At 45.4% G+C, this 20,531-nt stretch overlaps 1 protein-coding gene across 4 annotated transcripts in view; it reads right to left on the bottom strand.

Annotated features, from left to right (window-relative positions):
• Positions 1-20,531, bottom strand: part of GRAMD4 (GRAM domain containing 4) — a 535,734-nt gene that overhangs the window by 296,138 nt on the left and 219,065 nt on the right. For 2 of the 4 annotated variants that reach the window (XM_086967288.1, XM_086967286.1), the window contains exons 1-2: positions 15,985-16,214; positions 15,579-15,702 (exon numbers count right to left, since the gene is read on the bottom strand). In XM_086967288.1, the coding sequence (XP_086823414.1) occupies positions 15,579-15,681 (103 nt within the window). In that variant the 5' untranslated portion in view covers positions 15,682-15,702; positions 15,985-16,214. Of the gene's footprint in view, positions 1-15,578; positions 15,703-15,984; positions 16,215-20,531 lie in introns of those variants that run through there. The other 2 variants (XM_086967284.1, XM_086967277.1) reach the window with 1 other exon arrangement.

Here is a 20,531-nt window from a genome sequence, read left to right as displayed (position 1 = left end):
GAGGGTGAGTGAGGGTGAGTGAGTGGTTGAGGGTGAGTGGTTGAGGGTGAGTGGTTGAGGGTGAGTGGTTGAGGGTGAGTGGTTGAGGGTGAGTGAGGGTGAGTGAGGGTGAGGGGTTGAGGGGTTGAGGGGTTGAGGGTGAGTGAGGGTGAGTGAGGGTGAGGGATTGAGGGTGAGTGAGGGTGAGGGTGAGTGAGGGTGAGGGTGAGTGAGGGTGAGGGTGGGTGAGGGTGAGGGAGGGTGAGTGAGGGTGAGTGAGGGTGAGGGAGGGTGAGTGAGGGTGAGTGAGGGTGAGGGAGGGTGAGGGAGGGTGAGGGAGGGTGAGGGGTTGAGGGTGAGGGGTTGAGGGTGGGTGAGGGTGAGTGAGGGTGGCTACGGTATGGGATGTCTCATATTAAAATTACGTGTGACCTGTGAAAACGTGAGTGAGATACCGGCATGCCATGTTCTCTTGTACAAGCGCAATCAGGTGTTCAACAATGCCATAGTGGGCCGGTTCATGGCTACTATGGCTATTATAAAATAGCAAACGTTCGTCGTTTGGTGAATCATCAAAGCGGTTCTGGCGGCGAGCAGCAGGGGCACTCGACAAATAAAAAAATGTTTGGGCAGCGTTAACGTTTGAATAGCCCTCTTTGCTCACTGGAATGACTCATGGGTCAGCATAGTCACAGTGACTAGTACACAGCGAATCAAGCGCAGAATTCGTGTTCCCTTAAAGGTCAGCACTTTGTTGCTTTGTCAGCAGAGCATCAAAGAGGGATATACCAGGTTACATGTACACCATTGTAATATGGCCGTCCACAAAATGCTGCTCTTGTCTGACCGAGAGGACACCCACCCAGGGCTGAAGGTGACCTTTCCTTTGTTCCACATTTAAAGCCTCGGGTGAGGTGAACTACGTGTATTGTTTGCTTTTACCCGCTGACGTAAAGATTATTCGCGATAGTTACATAGCCCTATACTAGCCATAACTCACTGGCAAACAAGACTGGACCCCGCAAGGTCACCTTCTAAGGTGTCACAACCGGCTTGCATTCCGAGAGAGGAGACACGCCCACAAGAAAAGAGAGTTGCTATGTGACAGGAGTCTACAAACGACATAAAATGTGAACACGGACAGCTGCACTAAGGCCTTTCACAGCTGGATACTTGATCTACCGGTTATTACAGAGTGGCAGACAACACCCTGACAAGGGGACAGGCTTCCCTGGGAACTGTACGTTCTTCCACTCTCCTGCGAGACAGTATGAGGGGAGGACGGAAGGTTGCGTCATCTGAAGCACGAGGGAAGACCTCGGGCGCACTGGGAGAGCACGCGCGGGATCAGTGGAAAGGAACAGCATGGCCTGAGACACCGGACCCGCCTTCTGCATTCCGGCCGGGGCCTCACAAGAGCGACGCCCTGCGGCCAGCGATACTTGCAATATGCCGCCCGCCGCTGGTTTCAAGTCACGCGGAAGCTCCACGTGTGAGGAGGGTGTGTGACGGGCCCGACTGGACCTTAAGAGAAGCCATGTGCTGTGCCCGACTTGAACGAGGAAGCTTCAGGAAAGGAAGGCTCATTTATTAGCCTTTACCATTAAATTGGGTTATAGGAGCATACGTTGTTGTCACGCCTAGAAACAACTTGAGGGTTGTAATGCCTCATCGCACAGGGGAGGGGGCGGAGCGGGGGAGAGGGTGTGTGTGTTAGGAGGGCATTGCGAAATGGAGACGGCGGGAAGGGGGCAGACATGGCGGGGAGGGGGCGGAGCGGGGGAGAGGGTGTGTGTGTTAGGAGGGCATTGCGAAATGGAGACGGCGGGAAGGGGGCAGACATGGCGGGGAGGGGGCGGAGCGGGGGAGAGGGTGTGTGTGTTGTTAGGAGGGCATTGCGAAATGCGAGACGGCGGGAAGGGGAGGGGGCGGAGCGGGTAAACAAAGACGGACGTGCACGCGCTTTTAAGGTCAATGCGCATGCGCATAAGCTCAATGCGCATGCGCATTGACCTTAAAAGTCACGGGCACTGCAAGGAATCGCCACGATTCCTTGCAAGTTAGATAAAGAGTCGATGAGCCCCTATAGTCTCGCTTGCTCGATGCGCATGCGCATCGACAGGCGAGACCTAAAAATGGCTACAAGTATTTTTTATCACAAAAAGCAGACATTGCTAAAGCGGTCTCTTGCACTTAAGAGAAGTATGCCGTGTGTGAGCATGCTCCTTGTGAAAGGGAAAAAATGCTGTCACTCACAGTGAAGATAACAAATGGCTTAAGTGGGCTGCCCTACTGTCTCGTGATTTGTTCTGTAGTGGGTGAAAAAACGAGAATGACACAATAGGAGATCAATAGATGAAGAATGCTGGCTGAAAGCTCCTTTCCTGTACCTATGATTTTATTGGAATCCAAAGGTCTTAGTTAACACCACACCTAATAATACAACACTGATTTAAAATGTTTTTGCCTAGCTGCCATTGTAGTCCTTGGTACTGGGTATGACATGTTTGTGTGTTAAAGTGCTCCTGTGGAACAGGAGAATACCATCACTTGCCGTGAACTTACTGACCCAATGTTCCATGCTGTATGCTGTAGTGGAGTGGGCGGAAGAAATTTGTGAATAAAAACACAATAACAAAATCAATGGAAAAGGATGGCTGGGCGAATAAGTAAGTATATTAAGCATATAATCATAGTTAAATAAAACTGCCTTGGCTAATGCCAGACCTAAAAAGAAAGATAGGCACAGTTGTTGTCAGAGAACAGTGGATAACGTGCCATCAATAAGCCACTGGTGCCGCATTGTGAGATTGGTCGATTTGGTGCCCACTTGCTTATTCTGAAATAGGGCTAGAAGTAGGGAGCACTGGTTGTTTGCATCCAATTTACAAGACTAGCAAGCGTATTCTGTGAGTTTTGGATGCTTAGTGCTGTAGACCCTTCTTTTGCAGATCAACTGGTCTGTAGAATATGGCAGCGGGGCAGTCACATATCAGTAGCTAGTGAAGCACCTCTAACGGGGGTCATCTAAAAGATATGTACACAGTCCCATTCTTGAGAACCTAGAGTATCAAAATTAAAGTAATCTTTAGCCCTAACTTTCCTCTTCCCTGTACCAAGGCTGACTGCTTTTTCTTTCATTTTACAATTCTATTTCCATTCCCCACCTACTCACTTCTTCCTTCTCCTTCCTTTACTCACCATGATCATATTTCTAATGCCATTGGTGTACTTTGTCTTAATTTCTTTCCGCTTACCCTCATGAGACTTAGCAGTCTTTTCATCTCATCAGAGAGATTTGGGGAGAGGATGTGGCCTAACGGCTAGGGCGGTCAACCTCAAATCCGGGGAACCGGGTTATAGTCTCAGCAACAACGCTCAACATCCTGTGATTCTACGCAAACCACGTAATCCTCTTGTGCCAAACAAAAAATTAATGCATCCTTATGTAACGCAATGCAGCTGGTGCTCATGTAAAGCGCTCGGAAACCTTTGGGTCAAGTTGCGCTGTATAAAACTCCGAATCAGAATAAAAGTAGAGCTCTTCTTACAGGCCTTTAGGGGAACCATTAACTATGCGAGCTGCTCAGTCATTTTGTTTCCGCTTTCAACCCTTATTTACACTGGTTTACACAATAGTTCCCACAAACCTGAATCGGGTTGGAAAAACCCATGTATCCTGACTTTTGCCAGGAAGAAAAAAAAAATTAACATCGGCTCTCAGCAGGCTTAGAATCTATCATCAATTCATTCTTCTTATGACCGGGATCTACTTCGTTTCAATTAACAAATTCCAATCTAAATAATTCATTCTTATTCGCTCTTTTTTCGGCCATTCACCGAATCACATTATTGAAGTGCTCCCTCTTCTGCTTTAGCAAGACCCAACTCTGCCATCTTTTTTTCCACCATATCCAACAAACTTCACTTATCTTCCTGATTTCAATACCATATGAATGCTTTATTCTTTCACATATTATCCCTACAATCCAAATACTAGATAATACACTGCCTCCCCAGGCCACTAACATTGTACCTACTTGTGACTGCTTTCTTCCTTTTTGATTTACCCATCGCTACACACTTAATATCCTACCATGTTTTATTCCTCAATCTATTCTTTTTCTCGGTCACCTTTCCTAGCTCTTTCAAACATGCTAGGTTTGTTCTTATTTCCAGAAAATCGTCACTTGGTATATCTTTCTATGCACCTTTCACCCTATATCTCTGGTTTTGTTTCCTTCTAAACTCCTGGGATGCGTTTAAGATAACCAAGGGCATTCAAATTCGAAATCTTGCTTCGTTACTCCGGGCTGGTTTTGGTTCTCGCACACTCCAGAACCTCCTCTTTTCTAAGTCACTAGCCGCTTAAACTCTGTGCATCCTCTTTCTTTTCCCTCTACCCACTTGTCTTCATATTTCCACCACCTTTGAAGTGTTTCATCACTTCATAATTTGCTGCTCTCCGTAGTCTGGAGTCCTATAGTACTGATGTTGCTTGACTCTTTTCAGACACGTATCCTTGGTATATTGGGCCAGTCAAAGTTCAAATCGTCTCTACATTTTGATTTGTGTTCTCTGGTCAGAAATGATTATGCAGTTTGTTTCCAGCTAACATATCGTAAAGGCTCAAAGATACTATTCCCTCTCGTCACATATTCATATGATTGTTGTTGTTATTTACATTGATTTTCATTAAGCACAGAAGCATGCCATTCTGATGACTCATCCTAATTCTAATACACGCCTAATTAAATTGCCATAACTTGCCTCCCACATCTCTTCATTTTCTTTTCTTTCTTCCTCCATCTGCTCCTCTCTTTCTTGCTCATGTTTTTGTTTCAGGATTCCCTTTTCTTTTTCAGCTTCTATTCCAATATCCCTGCAAAGTTTGTAATGTATTCATAGCCTATTCCACCCCAAACCATTTCTTCTTTATATTAACATTTCCTCCTATCCCACCCATACTGTTGCTCTGTCATTTTTGACTCCTTGATCATACCTTATTCATCCTATGTTCAATTACATTACAATGCTTTGAACTACTTGTAAAAATCAGACTGCTCCCCCCACATCAATACATACAGTCCCTCCCCTTCTATTCCAGCTGCATCATTCTTAAAAAATGTCCCTTTTCTTTTATCTAGTGATGCTTAGCCAAGTCAAGATAGCTTTATTCGGTGTTTTGACAAAAAACCATAAAAGCATGACATACAAAAATACAAATAATCTATACATCTCTTTCTCATATAAAAATGTCGTATGATAAAACATCATCTGGATAAAATGAATAAAATGCAACAAATTCATTTAAAATTCATTTACAGGACTCTTGGTATTCATACAGTCTGCTGCTGTATACGTATTATGCGGTGTTTATAAGGAACATTATAATACGAATTTTTCAGTTTTATACGTTATCCACGAAGTCCTATACATTGCCCATAGACCCCCTGCATTTTACGATAAACGTAAGGAATTTTATCATTGTCACTATAGTAATTTCTTCTTGCAGCATATATAGTCTAAACAGTGCAGTCTTGCAGGTTCTCACCCCCCATGACTTTAGCAGTGGTATCAAGTATCTTTTCCTCCCCCATTCATAATACTTACAAAAAAGTATACAGTGTAAGTTTGACTGTCTGGATGTCTCATCACATGGACACTTTTCCATATTTGCCGACCAAATGTTTGTGATGGGAAAAGATACAAGCCTATAGAACGACTCCGTCCTCATTCGGGTCAGGAGCATTCTATGAAAACACGAATAAGTTGGTGCTAAGTAGGCGTGGATTCCCGGGCCGTGTAAGATCTTACGGTGCGCTACTATGGTGGATTTGTGCCCATCTAAATACCATCTTCGTTCCGCCAGTAAATCTAAACACGCCGTTTTTAAAGATTTTTTTGATATTTGTATGCAAGTTATGGGGTTTGTGTAAAGATCTGGTTTGCCGATGGAAAAAAGGAACTTTTTCACATAAGCTAGCCATGGTTGTTTGGTGGATGCCGAGTAGTTTAAACAATCAGTAATTACTTCCCTATTGAACCCTGTGTCCTCACATGTCCAAATCTTGAACCACAGCATTACTGGTGCTACTTTTATCAGGTCTATGATATGGATTCTATCTAGTTCATTATGGCACACAGTGGTAGACGTGGAGCGAGGAACTGAGAGTAAATATCTAAGGAAGGCGTTTTCCACTGTTTGGATCTGAGTGCTATCTGCTATGCCCCATATGCCTGCCCCATATACGGCGGTGGACACGCATTTGGCAGCATATATCTTAAGTAATATATGCACGGGTTTCCTGCCCAATCTCTTGGCAAAGTGTTTAAGGGCGCCTATTGTGCGGGCAAAAGCTAGATTCCTGGAGGTTATGGCTGGTGCCCATGTTCCCTTATTATTGAATATGATTCCTAAATAGGAGAAGGTTTTAGTCATTGCTATCTTGCTGCTGTTTATAAAGATTTTGCAATTTGGTGTGTTTTTTCGCAAGGAGCATGACATTGTAAATGTTTTTCCTTCATTTATTTTTAGGCCTCTTGTAGACATAAAAGATGAAAAACCTGTTATGGCTTTCTGGAGGCCTAGCTGTGTGCGAGCCATGATCACAGCATCGTCAGCATACAATAATAAAGATACTGAGGTACCATTTATTTTGGGATAATCAACTCTAAGATCATTTAAAACGTTTGCTATCTCGTTGATATATAAGTTAAAAAGAAAAGGGGCGAGGATGCAACCCTGACGAACACCCTTTGCTATAGGGAATTTTTTGTTCGCTCTCCATTTTTGCCATACCTAACCGCTGCGCCCGCATCCCTGTACAATTCCTGTATAAAATGTAAGATGTTTTTATCTATTCCCAGCTTTGCCAAGGTATTCCACAGCACAGCGTGGTCAAGGCAATCAAATGCCGAGGATAAATCGACAAAAGTGAGGTAGAGGTTCCCTTGCTTCTTACTAACATACTTGTTTATTATTAGATTCAAATTGAGACCCTGCTCTACAGTACCAACTCCAGTTTTGAAGCCGTACTGCAATTTAGAGAGAATCCCTTTATCCTTAGACCAAGTTTGTAGTTTGGTTAGTAAAATTCTACCTGCCACCTTCATTAATGTATCCAGCAGGGAAATAGGGCGGTAGCATTTTGGGTCCTGTCTATTCCCCTTTTTGAATATTGGGATGATTATGGCCTCATGCCATGAATCAGGGAATCCCAATATGCTATACGCATTTAGTACATTTGCTAGTAATGGAGCCCACATTTCTGCATTGACTTTGAATAAGTCGATGGGGACTCCATCTGGGCCTGGGGCTTTTAAATTTGCGCTTTGCGAGATTGCTAATTCAACCTCAGCAGGGGAAAAAACAGTGTTTAGCGGGAAGCTATCTTGGTTGCTATTATAGATGTTATATTCTAGGGTCATGTTTAATGCCTCTTTTTTATATAAGGAGGTGAAATAGTCAATCCAAGAATCTTCCGCTATTGCTACTTCCATCGAATCTGTCCTGTTGTCCTGGGAGAAGAAAGGGGCATTGATTTCCTTCCAGAAAGAGACATTGTCCCTTATGGAGCTTGCCTTTACTAGAGCTTCCCAGGCCTGGTTTTTAAGTTCATCTTGTCTTTCACGTAACGTGTGCTTATAGACACGTCTGGCTTGCCTAATCACATTATTATCCTTGGGAAGTGTCTTTAGAGCCTGTAATAGGTCTTTGTGAGCTTTAGAACAGGTGGAGTTAAACCAGCCATATTCTCTCTTTGCTATATCTCTTTTTAATTTTTTTGTAAGTTTATCGTTTATAGTGGCGACAATATTCCCATATGCCGCTATAATTTGCTGGGGAGTGGTGTTAGATTCTAGGCAGACCATGAATTGATTCATTTCTTTCTGCACTAGGTCTTTTAGAAAAGTTGTACCATCAATTTCCCCCCACTTTATAGCGTAGCCATTCTTTCTTGCCAGAGAGACCGAGCGGCCATGAAGGATGCTTGGTATGCTTAGCTCAGAGGACTCATCTTTGTCAATCACGATTGTAGTGCTTATTGGAAAATGGTCACTTAATGCCAAATCTTCCATGGTAAAGCCCACCAGGCAACCCTGATTCTTGTTGGTCACTAGGATGTAGTCAATTGTGGTGCCTAGCCCCCGCCCAAAGAATGTTGTCTGGAACGCTACATAAGGCTCACAGAGTTCATTAGCGAACCCCATGTCCCAGTCATGCATTAATTGATTAAGCATATTCCCAATAATCAAATGTTCGAAGTGTGTGGTGGGATCCCCTCTTAAATTATAAATTCCACAATTTTTTGTAGCACTATAGGGGCACAGGTGGCAGTTAAAATCTCCTGCTATCATAATGCAGTCTGCGTTCTGGTCACCCATCGCGAGCATTGCATTCAGCTCCGCTATTAAGGCTTTGGGCTCGGTTTTGGGCACGTTTATGTATATATTTACCAGAAAGAGGGACCACCCCCTTGCTTTGATTAGAAGTCCTTGCAGGGATCTAGCTACCTCTACATTGGAACCACTCGCCAGATGTGTGGATAGTTTTATGTTACGCAGATTGGAAGTAAAGATGCAAAGGCCCCCCGACCCTCTGCCTCGGTTGCCCTGTGTTGCCGGGATATAATGAGTGCTAAAGCCCTCAATATGAGTTTCCTCCCGGTCCCAGCATTCCTGCAAACATATTATATCCTGTTTTGCCATGAATGATAAGAGCGGGTGGGCCCCTACTTTATTACTCAGCCCTGCTATATTCCAGGATGTAATTTTCAAATTTAGTTTGTGTCTGGTGGGTTCTATTGCCGCTACCTGCAGGATTGGGCTCTCTATGCCCTCCAGATTTAATCCTTGCTCCCTATGTGTTTGAATGGGAATCTGTGGGGTTGTGGGGGTACAAAGTGTATTCTGTGGAGGAGGATCAGGCGTGTACCCTACTGATGGTCTATTAACAATGACGGTCTGCTCTTCACTAATTAGGGTATCTACAAGAGTGCCTGGATTTGTCGATTTGGGATTTGTTGTCATTATTGGTCAATCGACCATATCCAAGCAATCATACCTGTTCCTCGTGGGAATCCCCCTCCAGTAATCAGGGTGTGCATTCTCTCTTCTCAATGGCCAGGGATGATTGTCCCACCCTCCATTCCAGTTGTTTTTATTATTCCTGAGCCTATTTCTGTTCCCATTATAGTGCCCCACCTGCGTCCAGGTCCAGTCCTGTGATTCCTCCCAACTATTTGGATCACCATAATTAGGGATATTTAAAGGGGGGTAAAAAAAGGAAAGACGTTGTACGTCAATGCCCCCCCTTTTTTCTAAAGCTGGCCATGAGGAAATGTACTCAGCTGTGTCGGGGTCCTCACAATTGAGTACAATGCAATCACCCTTTAAAGATTTTTTGGTTTCACCAATCCAGGCCACTCTCCTCATGGAAACGATTCTGCCATGATCGTATGGGTGGAGGGGTCTGTTTTGGCTTAACCACTGTAGTACCTTATTTCGCAGGGACCAGGGGGGTTCGTCCGTACCATCCGCCAGCTCTGTGACCCCTGTGAGTATAACAGTATACGGGGTAGCTTCAGGCGGGAGATGTATCGGGCGTCTATACCTTGGGGCCTTCCTCTCATTTGCTTGTAGCTGGGGTGGATGGGTTTTTTGAGATATTGGTATGATGTCCTTTTGTTTCGCTGTTTGGATAGTGGACTCCGCCAAAGCCGGAGTTTTTTGGGAGTTCTCGATGGGGCCTTTTTGTTTCCCCGGCCCTTCTATTGTCACAGGATGTGGGGTAGATTGTATATTATGGTTATCAGATTTTTGAGCTTCTGGGTTTACAGCTTTTTTGGGTGGTTGAGGCTTAGGCTGAATGCCTGATACAGTTGGGCGTTGGGCCTTCAAATTTGTGTTATTTACAGTTCCAGGACCCTTAACAAGCGTGCCTAGTGTATTTTGCTTAAATGCTGGAGCATTTAATTTAGCTAGTTGTTTCTCTATAATCATAATGCTCTTCTCTAGGGGTTGCAGGTGATGTTTTAGCAGTTGCCCCAGACTGCTTGTAATAAAGTTGTGTAATGTTATACAGGCAGAGCATGGTTTCTGTATGTCAGCACCCACTGTTTGTGTTCCTAGAGGCTCTCTAGGGCAAGAGACATGGGGTGTTACTGTGCGATTAGCGCCATTATTAATAGAAGTTGGTTGGCCAGGCACGATGATGTTAGTGGTAGATTTAAGAGAGGTCTTGGTGTTTTGCGCAGCTAATGCTGCCTCAAGTGGGGCATTTTCCATAATTGTGGTTGGCTTCTTTGCTATGGCCCCCTCCCCGTTACCTGTGGGGTCAAGATCTACAATATCTTCATTATCCTGTGTATTTTGGGAGAATTGTAGGTCCGGTGTTGTTTCCAGATCCTCAGAGGAATTGGACCCCAGAGAGAGTTGGGTAGCGGATAAGTCAACACTATTTGGTACTGTATGAATTTGTACGTTCATATTGTCAACCTGCTTGAGCAGGGAGGCGGTTGGACCCTTTTGAGGGGTTTGTGCAGAGGCCAAGGGCCCCATGGACGACCTTCTTGCAACCTCCAGTTCATGGGATACCCTGCGTTGTAGTATCTGTATACTATTGTCTATGACCTCATGAGTCTTGGTGATAAATAAGTCTAGTGGGCCGGTGATGTCGGTTAGGCTAGAGGTCTTTTTGCTTCTGGTCCGTTTATTCATTGTTGGATGGAATCTAGTACTACGGAAGTTCAGATGTGTATGGGGCTAATGCAGAAGTAATATTCAACAGTATAGTACTAAAGCAAGTAATTTATGACAATGAATGGAAATACCGTGGCCCAGTCCAGTCCTGCACAGTCTGGAACGGGCTGAAACGGGCCCGCCCTTGGCCCGGGCTTCGCCCGGCGTCCCGCTCGCGTCCCGCGAGACGGGGGTGGCCTCAGCTTTAAGCGCCGCCTGGCGCGTGAATGACGCGGACTGCGTCTCCAGGGATTCTGGGTCGTGTAGTTTTCTGACCACACAGCCGCGCTCCACACAGCGGCCGGACCCGGTGATGGTACTGGGGTCTGGCGGCGGGAGGCGGGCGGTCAGGCAAGCAAAGGATTCCGGCTGCAGAAACAGAGAGTGCTCACTCCGCAAGGGCTCGCAGCAACGAGCAACGTTTGGAAAAGTTCCCCCCTTCGACCGGGGTGGCCTCAGCTTTAAGCGCCGCATGGCGCGTGAATGACGCGGACTGCGTCTCCAGGGATTCTGGGTCGTGTAGTTTTCTGACCACACAGCCGCGCTCCACACAGCGGCCGGACCCGGTGATGGTACTGGGGTCTGGCGGCGGGAGGCGGGCGGTCAGGCAAGCAAAGGATTCCGGCTGCAGAAACAGAGAGTGCTCACTCCGCAAGGGCTCGCAGCAACGAGCAACGTTTGGAAAATGCTTAGCATTTAACTTAATGCCTACACTTTCAGGAGTTTTGGACATCAACATCGGTACTCGAACAAATTATCTGATGACTATCACCTTGGAGGTTTGTCTGCTTCATGAACTTCTAAAGTTGTACTCAGCACTGAGGTGGTTTTCAGAAATTATACTATTTTTTTCTGAATGGAGCCAATAATCTTTTAGCAGCCTCCCTGTTAGTATATTGTGTGCGACACTGGTTAGGGCATTCTAGTGGTGAGGCATTGTGGTGACTCATACATTATTTTTAATAATTGGATCTGTGGTTTCAGTTGATATATTTTTTCAAATTTTAAATCGTTTTATTATGTTTCATTATTTTATTTTCTGACAGTGCTTTTTTTTTACTATTGTATGTGCAAATAACTAAGAAATTGCTTTGAACCAAACCAACTGCTAAAAATGAGCGGCACCGTAACTTGGAGGTATGCATGGGCCTTCTAAAACTGCTCTCAGGCTCTTGGAGAAAATGTCACATTCTTGTTGTCCTCCATCTCTTTGCAGAAAAATTAATTCCTCACACCCATCTTCTACACTTTGAGTAAGATGTTGATTTATACTGCCACACTATATCTTGCAAATGATACCTGCCACTCGGCGGCAAAAGCATTTCTCATGGTTTGTTTTGCACATTTATTTATTGTTTTCTTAACCACTCATAGGTATTTCAAATGTGCAAAACTATCATAAAACTCTTAATAATTGTACTAACTTGCATGGTGTTGAATAAAAGTTGGTTCAATTTAGAAATGCAATGGGTTAATTCCAATGTTAAGACACAGCTATGAACAATATTACTAACGTTTTTAATTGAGGTGCGAAAGTGTGAGAGAGAAATATGATCCGAACAACTCTCATGCAGCAATTTTTTTTAAAGTATAAAGAATGTGGGGTACAAACGAACAGGAGAACATGAAGAAAGTAACATACAGAGTCAAATTTAAACCGGTTCAATCCTCCAAGCCCAAAATCTGGAAAAAAGAGACCTGAAAAAACTCAACCCAAACTCCTTACCCCTTAACAGCTGCAATCTCTTACTTCCCCCTACCGGCACTACGGACGTTCAGTCCTTGACTGACCACTATCTCAACACGATGACCTCAATAATTAATGAGGCTGCACCTATGCAGCTAAAAAGAGAGTCTCCACTAAAATCTCCAACCCATGGTACGACGGGAGTCTCAATGAGGATAGACGAGCCATGCGAATGGCAGAGCGCACCTGGAGATCAGCTCCCTCTGCACTGCACCTAAAAACACTGAAGAAAAAGAGAAACGCCTACTTCAGGAAAATAAAACGCTCAAAAACAGATTTCTTCAGCCTCCAGCTCGACCAAGCAAAAAACCATCCGAGAAAATTGTTTGAGTTAATCAGAACACAATCCAAGGAACAACCCCAGCCACTCAGCACTATGCGCGAGGCTCCCTCCTGTGAAGACTTCTCCGCTTTCTTTATCCAAAAAACTGACAACATAAAGAGCGATCCCTCATTGACGCAAGCATCTACTCCAAACCTCACGGCATAGCACCTACTGAACCAAAAAACAATGCTACATGGTCATCCTTTGTCACCTACTCTGAAGAAGAAATTGGCAAACTGCTCAGCACCCTGAAACCATCCAATCACCTCGCGGACACCCTTCCTGCTAACGCTGTGAAAGACTTTACTCCTTTGCTCCTCCCACTCTGGACTAAAATTATCAACAGCTCACTTCAACAAGGAACCATCCCGGACTCCCTCAAAGTTGGACAAGTCACACCTTTACTAAAGAAACCTACAGCCGACCCCTCTGATTTAAACAATTACCGTCCCATTACCAATATCCCCACTCTCGCCAAATTGTTGGAAAAATGCGTACAACTACAACTGACTAAACACATTGATCAGTTTGATCTCCTCAACCCTCATCAATCAGGCTTCCGAGCAGGACACAGTACAGAAACTGCTATGACCCACATAATTGACGACGCCCTTCAAATCCTAGATCAAAACGGTACCTGCCTCCTCATCCTTCTTGATCTCTCTTCAGCATTCGACACTGTTAAACATGAGAATTTACTCGAACTATTAAACACAAGAATGGGTCTATCTGGGACCGACCTCAAATGGTTCACTTCCTTTCTACACAACAGGTCGCAGAAATTCAAGAGCAACAACCTGATGTCCTCGCCAATACCTGTTTCGTTAGGCGTCCCCCAAGGTTCCTCCCTATCCCCAACTCTGTTCAACTTAGTTATGGAACCTCTCACCACCTTGTTACAAACATCCAATATACACTTTCACATGTACGCAGATGATACCCAACTATATCTCAAATTACAATCCCCCAAAGACATTTTGCTCCTGAACTCAACGATCAGAAGCACCCAATCCTGGCTTGCCGATAATCATCTCAAACTCAATGCTCTGAAAACAGAGTTCCTTCTTATCTCACCTCCCGCGAAGATCTCTATCACTCAAATTTGGCTTAAAAACCTACCATCGTGGACTCAGCAAAATCTTTAGGCATAACACTTGACACCAATCTCAACATGCAGCAACATATCAGCAAGGCAACTAAGGGAGCGAACTACCAAATCAATACCCTGAGGAAACTTAAACCCTTCCTCCCTGCCAAAGACTTCCAAACTGCAGTACAAGCACTAGTCATCCCTCGAATAGAATATGGCAGCATCGCCCTCTACGGACTCCCCCTAACTACTACCGCACCCCTAAGAGCTTCTCTAAACGCTGCAGTAAGACTCATCACTGGGTCAAAAAAACACTCGCATATCTCCCCTGACTTGAAATACTTGAACTGGCTGCCTTTTGAAGCCCGAATACATCTGAAAAACGCCTGCATGACACACAAGGCTGTCCACCTGAACTCACCCGGCTATCTCACTCAGAAGCTGGCAATTTCTGGCGGCTCTAGAAACACCAGAGGCACAAACAATCTTCTGCTGAAGCCTCAAAGATTCCGGAAGGAAAACACTTATAAACGCTCCTTCTCAGGAATGGCACCAAGGATCTGGAACTCACTCCCTCCTGAAACGAGGCTCATTTCCTCCACTACATTGTTTAAGAAAGAAGTAAAAGCTATCCTCATGGCTAAATACACCTGAACTATTATTTGGACTCCTTTAAGACTATGCACCGATCTGTACTACTTGTTCGACCCCTTTGCTTATTTGTTTCACTTGTTTTATCGACTCATTTGATTTTCTATGCTCCCACGTATTTGTACCATTAGCACTATTGACGTACCTGTTTGACTATGCTCCCCCTTTCTATGTAAAGCGCTCTGATATCTGCAAAGATCTTGTTCGTGCTATATAAAACTTTCAAAATAAATAAAAATAAATAAATAAGAGTAGTGTTGCAACATAAAGGGGAAATTTGGCGGTCTCGTGATGAAGGTAAGAATAGACTGCACATGCTAGCAATCCTCCTCTCTATCTGCAGCATGAATAGTGGCATAGGAAGAACCTCATATCAGATCTCTCCCATTGTACACTGTGAAACGTGCCTTGTCGCCTGGGGTCATGTGGCAGTGTGGAGTCCCCATTGCTGAGGAAATAAGTTATGGGTAAGAAGAATGTCAAAGTGATAGGGTGCGAGCCCGTTTTGCTATTGAAGTTGGCTGTCAGCAAGAGCCTGCAAGGTCATGTGTGGATCGATGCAAACAGGAGCAGGCTGGGTGCCAACCAGAGAGAGAGCTGTCAGGGGAGGGCAGAATCACTGGGAGGGGGGTGGATTCTGAGCAATGCCCACAGACTGGAAAAACATTCTTGAACAGGGCGTGGGGAGCACCAGGCAAAGCAAGCTGTGAAAGTTGATGCATCACTAGCGCACAGCCTTTCAGACCTTCTTAAAAAGAAACTGTTTATGGGGGGGGGGGGGGGGGAGATCATAGGCGTAATAACGAGTACCGCCTAAGTCAGGCGCGCAACACCCATTGGACTCACATGGCTTCAGCACCCATCCCAGGTGGAAGCTGCTTAGGTAACAAAAACATGCATCATCGTAAAGAAATGGGAAACGTCCTCCAGCCCCGGCCCTTCCTAATAATGTAGCATGTAACGGGGCATAAACACAGTATGCAGAAAGAATGCACACACTGATAATACAACAAAAATAATCTTGGAATATATGCTGTACTTACGTAAAAAATGTTTTTCTAGTAAGGCAATTTCCAAGTGGCCTTTGATCTCGTTTAACCGGTCGGAGTCCGTCCTATTAAAATCAGCTAATGCAGAAGAAGCCATGAGGAGGGTCCCTGGGCCAGCCTGCGAAAGAATTCGGATAACATTAAAATTGCTACAAGAAAATGTGATACAATAGCAGTGATGACATGAAAAAAAAATAAATCCAGAGCTAAAATGGTTTGGAGGACAATCATTGTGCAGTCATCGCCCTGCCTGTCCAGCAATGCGAACAGACAAGACGTAAACAATCCCAGAGCCACCCTTTAACACGCACCTGGGGACTTGCCACGTCCCAGTTACGAATTCCAAGATTGCACAGAACCAGTGAGCACCCCAGGAGGCTTCGTGAACGCCATCTCTTACCTGCCACGAAGAGGTGGGTTTACTGGGGCCGAATCCGGTCTTCCTTTCACTCCCCACAAGGTAAAACAAAGCCCTGCTCTACAGACATGCGCTTTGCAGCACTCCTTGGCGGGTGGTGCTCTGTAGCCTCTGTGTGATTCAGACAGAAACCGCTACAGAAATTCATGCCAATGCAGAGGGCTCTGAGTCCCTGGGAACCAGCTGAATGAAGCAAGCCCGGTCTCCTCTACAGATGCTGAGCGGCAGCTGCATCAGGGCAGGAGCTGCCTGCACGAGGAGGAAGATACCAAGAGCAGCAGGGGCGGAGGGGTACTCTACGTCCCGGCGCGCGCTGCTGTCCCGAGCCCTGGGGCAGCATCCAGCAGCCGCTGCACAGCTGAGACAGGGCCGTCCAGGGACACGGCAATAAGAGAGCCGGAGAGATGCGCCTTGGATACCGAGGCAGGTGCGCCTGACCCAGTTTGAAGCATCAAGGAAAACACTGCGGGGAATGCGGAAATCAAACTGCGACTGGTGTTAGAGTGGCTGCCAAATTAAGTGTATGTGAGCCAGACGACACTGCGAGGCCACCAGACTGCGGTGTACGCTGCCAACTACTGAGCACCACGGGCTTACCGAATACATTCAATGTTTATTGCAGGTTGAATATCGTGTCACACCGGCAAAGCATTGTACTTTATTCCAATTATAGTGCTGCTCTATTAATACAGGAAACATTTTTGCTATCATTTCCGAACGCTTAGTTGACATTAATTATTGGATAATATGTCATTCACCAACACTGAAAGCTTTCCAAATTGGTGCGAGTTCATCCATGCTTTAAGGGCCTTTCTGAATGTAAATAAACTGTGAGTGAAGCGCTTATAAAGTGTTGGCGTGTTCCTTAAACAGGCCGCCGGAAAAGAGACATCTCTGCCGCCCTTACCGGTCGCACCAGATCTTTGGGACACAAACCGGTTTGCATCTGCGGAACGCAAGGGGCGTCTAGGTCATACATGCCAACATTTTAGACCAGGAAGTGGGAGATTTAAAAGAAAAAATCGGGAGAAAGAAAATTCCCCATTGACTTATGTTGTAGAAAATGCAATTTCAGGCGGGAGACAGCTCAAATAAAGCCAGTTCTGGCTTTAAAAATCGGTAGTCTCCCGCCTGAATCGGGTTTGTTGGCATGTATGGTCTAGGTATGTATCTCACAGACTCGTGGCGTAGACACAGTGGACCTGGCTTACGAATGGCTTTATGCCAGTGCACAAAGCTTCAAACATTATGATTTCGGAAAGAGGCAACCAATGCTAAGCATCTTAAGCCTCTGGTGCGGAGGAATGAAGCGACATTTGTAATGCTGGGCTGACAGCAGTGGTTTGAATACAATAAAGCCGCTTCAAGATGTAATCTGGAGAACCTTCCAATAGCCCAGCTTGCTTCACATTGTATACTATGCTACTATAGGTCCAAGCGGCTGCTCATTTCAACAGGTGGTGAGGTGGTGTGGGGGTGAGCTCAACACACAAAAAACAAGCACTCGCAAAGCCAATAGGTCTCGCCTTTTGGCTTTACCAATGGTTTTCCATGTCTCTGTTCAGCATTTAAACACAAACAGTGACATGCCTGACCTCATGGGACTGCGCAAGGGAAGGGGCGAGGGTGACAGCAGCAGAATCGGCACCTCCGCCGAGTAGGTTGCGGCACCTGTGAACCAGTGGTAGAAGTGGGCGGGGACGGAAGGGCACGGCGTGCCCCTACTTTGAAAAATTATTACAGTCCGTTCCCCTACTTCTTTATTTTTAAAAAGCGTCCCGGGACGGCAGGAATGCTCCTAATTGAAATTACAGCTGTAGCATTCAGCCGTGTCCCCTGTCAGGTGCCTCGAGCAAGGCCTCTGCAGTGCCCACAGCCTCCTCCCGCTTCCCCTCTGTAACAGCAGGGTCCTCCAAAGCAACACTGACCGGGCCATCAGTCTTGGGTTAGCACGTCTCTGATGGCCCTGCTGTGCAGTGATTTACAACTCATCACTGCCGAGGCTACCTGCCAGCCCCCACTGTGACCGATACAATGGTCACATCAGGATGCTTTGGTGCCCCCCCCCCTTGAACTCTTCTGCCCTTTATGAGGCAGAGTGTGAGATACGCCAAAAAATCACTTCTAGAGACGCCACTGAGTTGGAGTGGGGCGCAATTCAGGGACTGGCTTGAGGGCAAGTTGCAAAACTACATGGGTGAGGGGTAGAGAAGTGACAGATGGAGGGAGCTGAGTGCATGGCAAAGGGAGGAAGGCAGCGGTCAGGCAGCATCTCACTCGTTACCCTGAGCGACTCCTTGTGGCCATGGGAATGTCTACCATTACCATGTAGAGCCCCTGAAGCCCCCTGCTTCTTTTTAAACTTGGTGAGTTTGTAAGATTTCGCACAGTCTTATAAACGATAGAGCGCATCATAATTTAGGAAAAGGGTAGAATGGCAGCTGTTTAGGCATATCATGTGGTTTAATTTGTCTCAGTTTTGGGATATAATTTAATTTATCGTAACAAAATCTGGCACGTACTTCAGCTCTGTCAGGTACATTTTATGCTAACTGTACATTATATAAACATACTGAGTACTATAAACGCTTTTAAGATAGAGCCCGCCTGATCGCAGTTGCTGTAGCACCATCTTGATACAGTGATGTGTTATTGTAAAGTTGCATTGACAGAGTTTTCAGTTCATTAATGCACATATAAATACACAGAAGATGTGTTTATATACTGACAGAATTTGTTGTTGGACAGACAGTTGTGCAGGCCTTAACTGTGCAAGCTGCAGTAGTGGCCTGCATAATGCCCATCCCCAGGTGTCGGTGAGGGGGGAGTTGTGCATAGTGTTTACAACAATTCAGAGCACATAAATGCCATTGGCTATGACTTTAGGGCGCTGCGCACTCGTCCAGGTACCAAACATCTTACAGATGTGCGCTTTAAGCAGCGATCTCTTAGGTAACAGATATCCCAACTGATGCTCAGCTTTCATGCAGCAAGGCTAGCCTGCGGGTTATACGCGTTTTACAGAGTCACACAATTATTCTTCAGGTTACAGGCTCAGGCTTCAGAACTGCCAACTGGACAAGAGAAGATATTCAGAGTCAAACCTCAAATGGCAGAGCCAGCCAACATTATAAATATGTCTCAAGCTTTGGGGAGCAAACCTATCCCTATCACTTAAAGGAGAGATCGTAGAGGCTAAAGTCTCAGACAGCGTTCTAACTAACGGATTAGACAGCTATTCCTGTCCCTTTTTGGGACATCAAAGCTACTCCATATGGTATTTTTTTCAGGCTATGGCAGCTATCCCTAAGGTTACAGGGATGGTTAAGGTTTAGAAATTCTAGCGTTCCATGGTGCTACAGAGATTGTACAGACTCCTACTGTAGCAACAAGAGCTATTCCAAGTGGCCTACACATCCCAGACTTTGTATAACAAGTCTATCCTTCAGGGTACATACTTCACACAGGCTAAGCCTTCACAGAGATGAATCCTTCAAATGCCACATACCTCAAAGGGTGGCAAAGCTATTCCTCCGGTCACAAATCTCTAATAGACTCAGCAAACAGATCCCCAAACTAGAGATGTTAGATAGGGGTTGGAGTTGCCAGTCAGAAAAAACAAAGATACACAGGCTAGGGTTTCGCATAACATAGCTGGCCCACGTGCTACACATGTATTCCAGACTCTGGGCAGTAGATCTATTGCTTAGATAGAGGAGGTCTTATAAATGTTAAATGTTAAATTTAGTATACTTGTAAAGCGCACAGCTGCCCCAGCAAAGGGGCGTCCGTGTGCTGTATACCGCTGGGGAACCCATCCTGGCTTTCCCTGTGAGATGGTCCCTCCTGGGCATCTCCAAGGTGAAGACAAGCATCCCCGGCGCTGATGGGGCCGTTAGTAGAGATTAAGCAAGCTATTGCCCAGAGTTGCTGAGTGGGACCCATGGTTAGAGTAGCACCGAGGCGAGAATTATAGAGTCCGCTGACCTTGGCCCAAGACCAAGGTTAGGTTTCATTCAGAAAAACGATCCGTGAAACACACAGATTTCACTGGGGGCACTAGTTCAGATAGTTATCACCTATGTTTTCATTTCTGAGCTGCACCATGGCAGTTTAAGACCCAATGTAAAACTTCACTGATGGATTAAAAAAAAAGAAAAACACTCTTGCGGGAAATGCCTTTTTTTCTGACATTTTTCTATTCCAAAGTGCAGCCTTGGAATGGAGAGAAATAAAAGGTTTTAAATAAGAAAAATAAATACATAACTAAATAAAGCAAAACAGTGGTTGCAAAGTGGCCAGATTGGTTTTATTCACATCCAAACACATCAGCCTCACTTTACAGACTTTGCAGTGAAGCGCTACTTTTGTTTTCTTGTCTTTCTTTGAACAGCATTGTTGTCCCCAGGTGGGGGAAGTGCACCATTCCTTGAGGTATTGCAGTACCTGGTTGATGGGTGGATTGGAAAACAAAATGTGTACCTCTGTGTTTATGGATCTAGTCTTTTTAAACCATACTATTTACGTTT

Source organism: Lissotriton vulgaris, chromosome 1_1 (genome assembly GCF_964263255.1).
Source record: "Lissotriton vulgaris chromosome 1_1, aLisVul1.2, whole genome shotgun sequence".
NCBI lineage: Eukaryota > Metazoa > Chordata > Amphibia > Caudata > Salamandridae > Lissotriton > Lissotriton vulgaris.
Note: the sequence above shows the minus strand (reverse complement) of the source record. Positions and strands in the feature narration are given on the sequence as shown.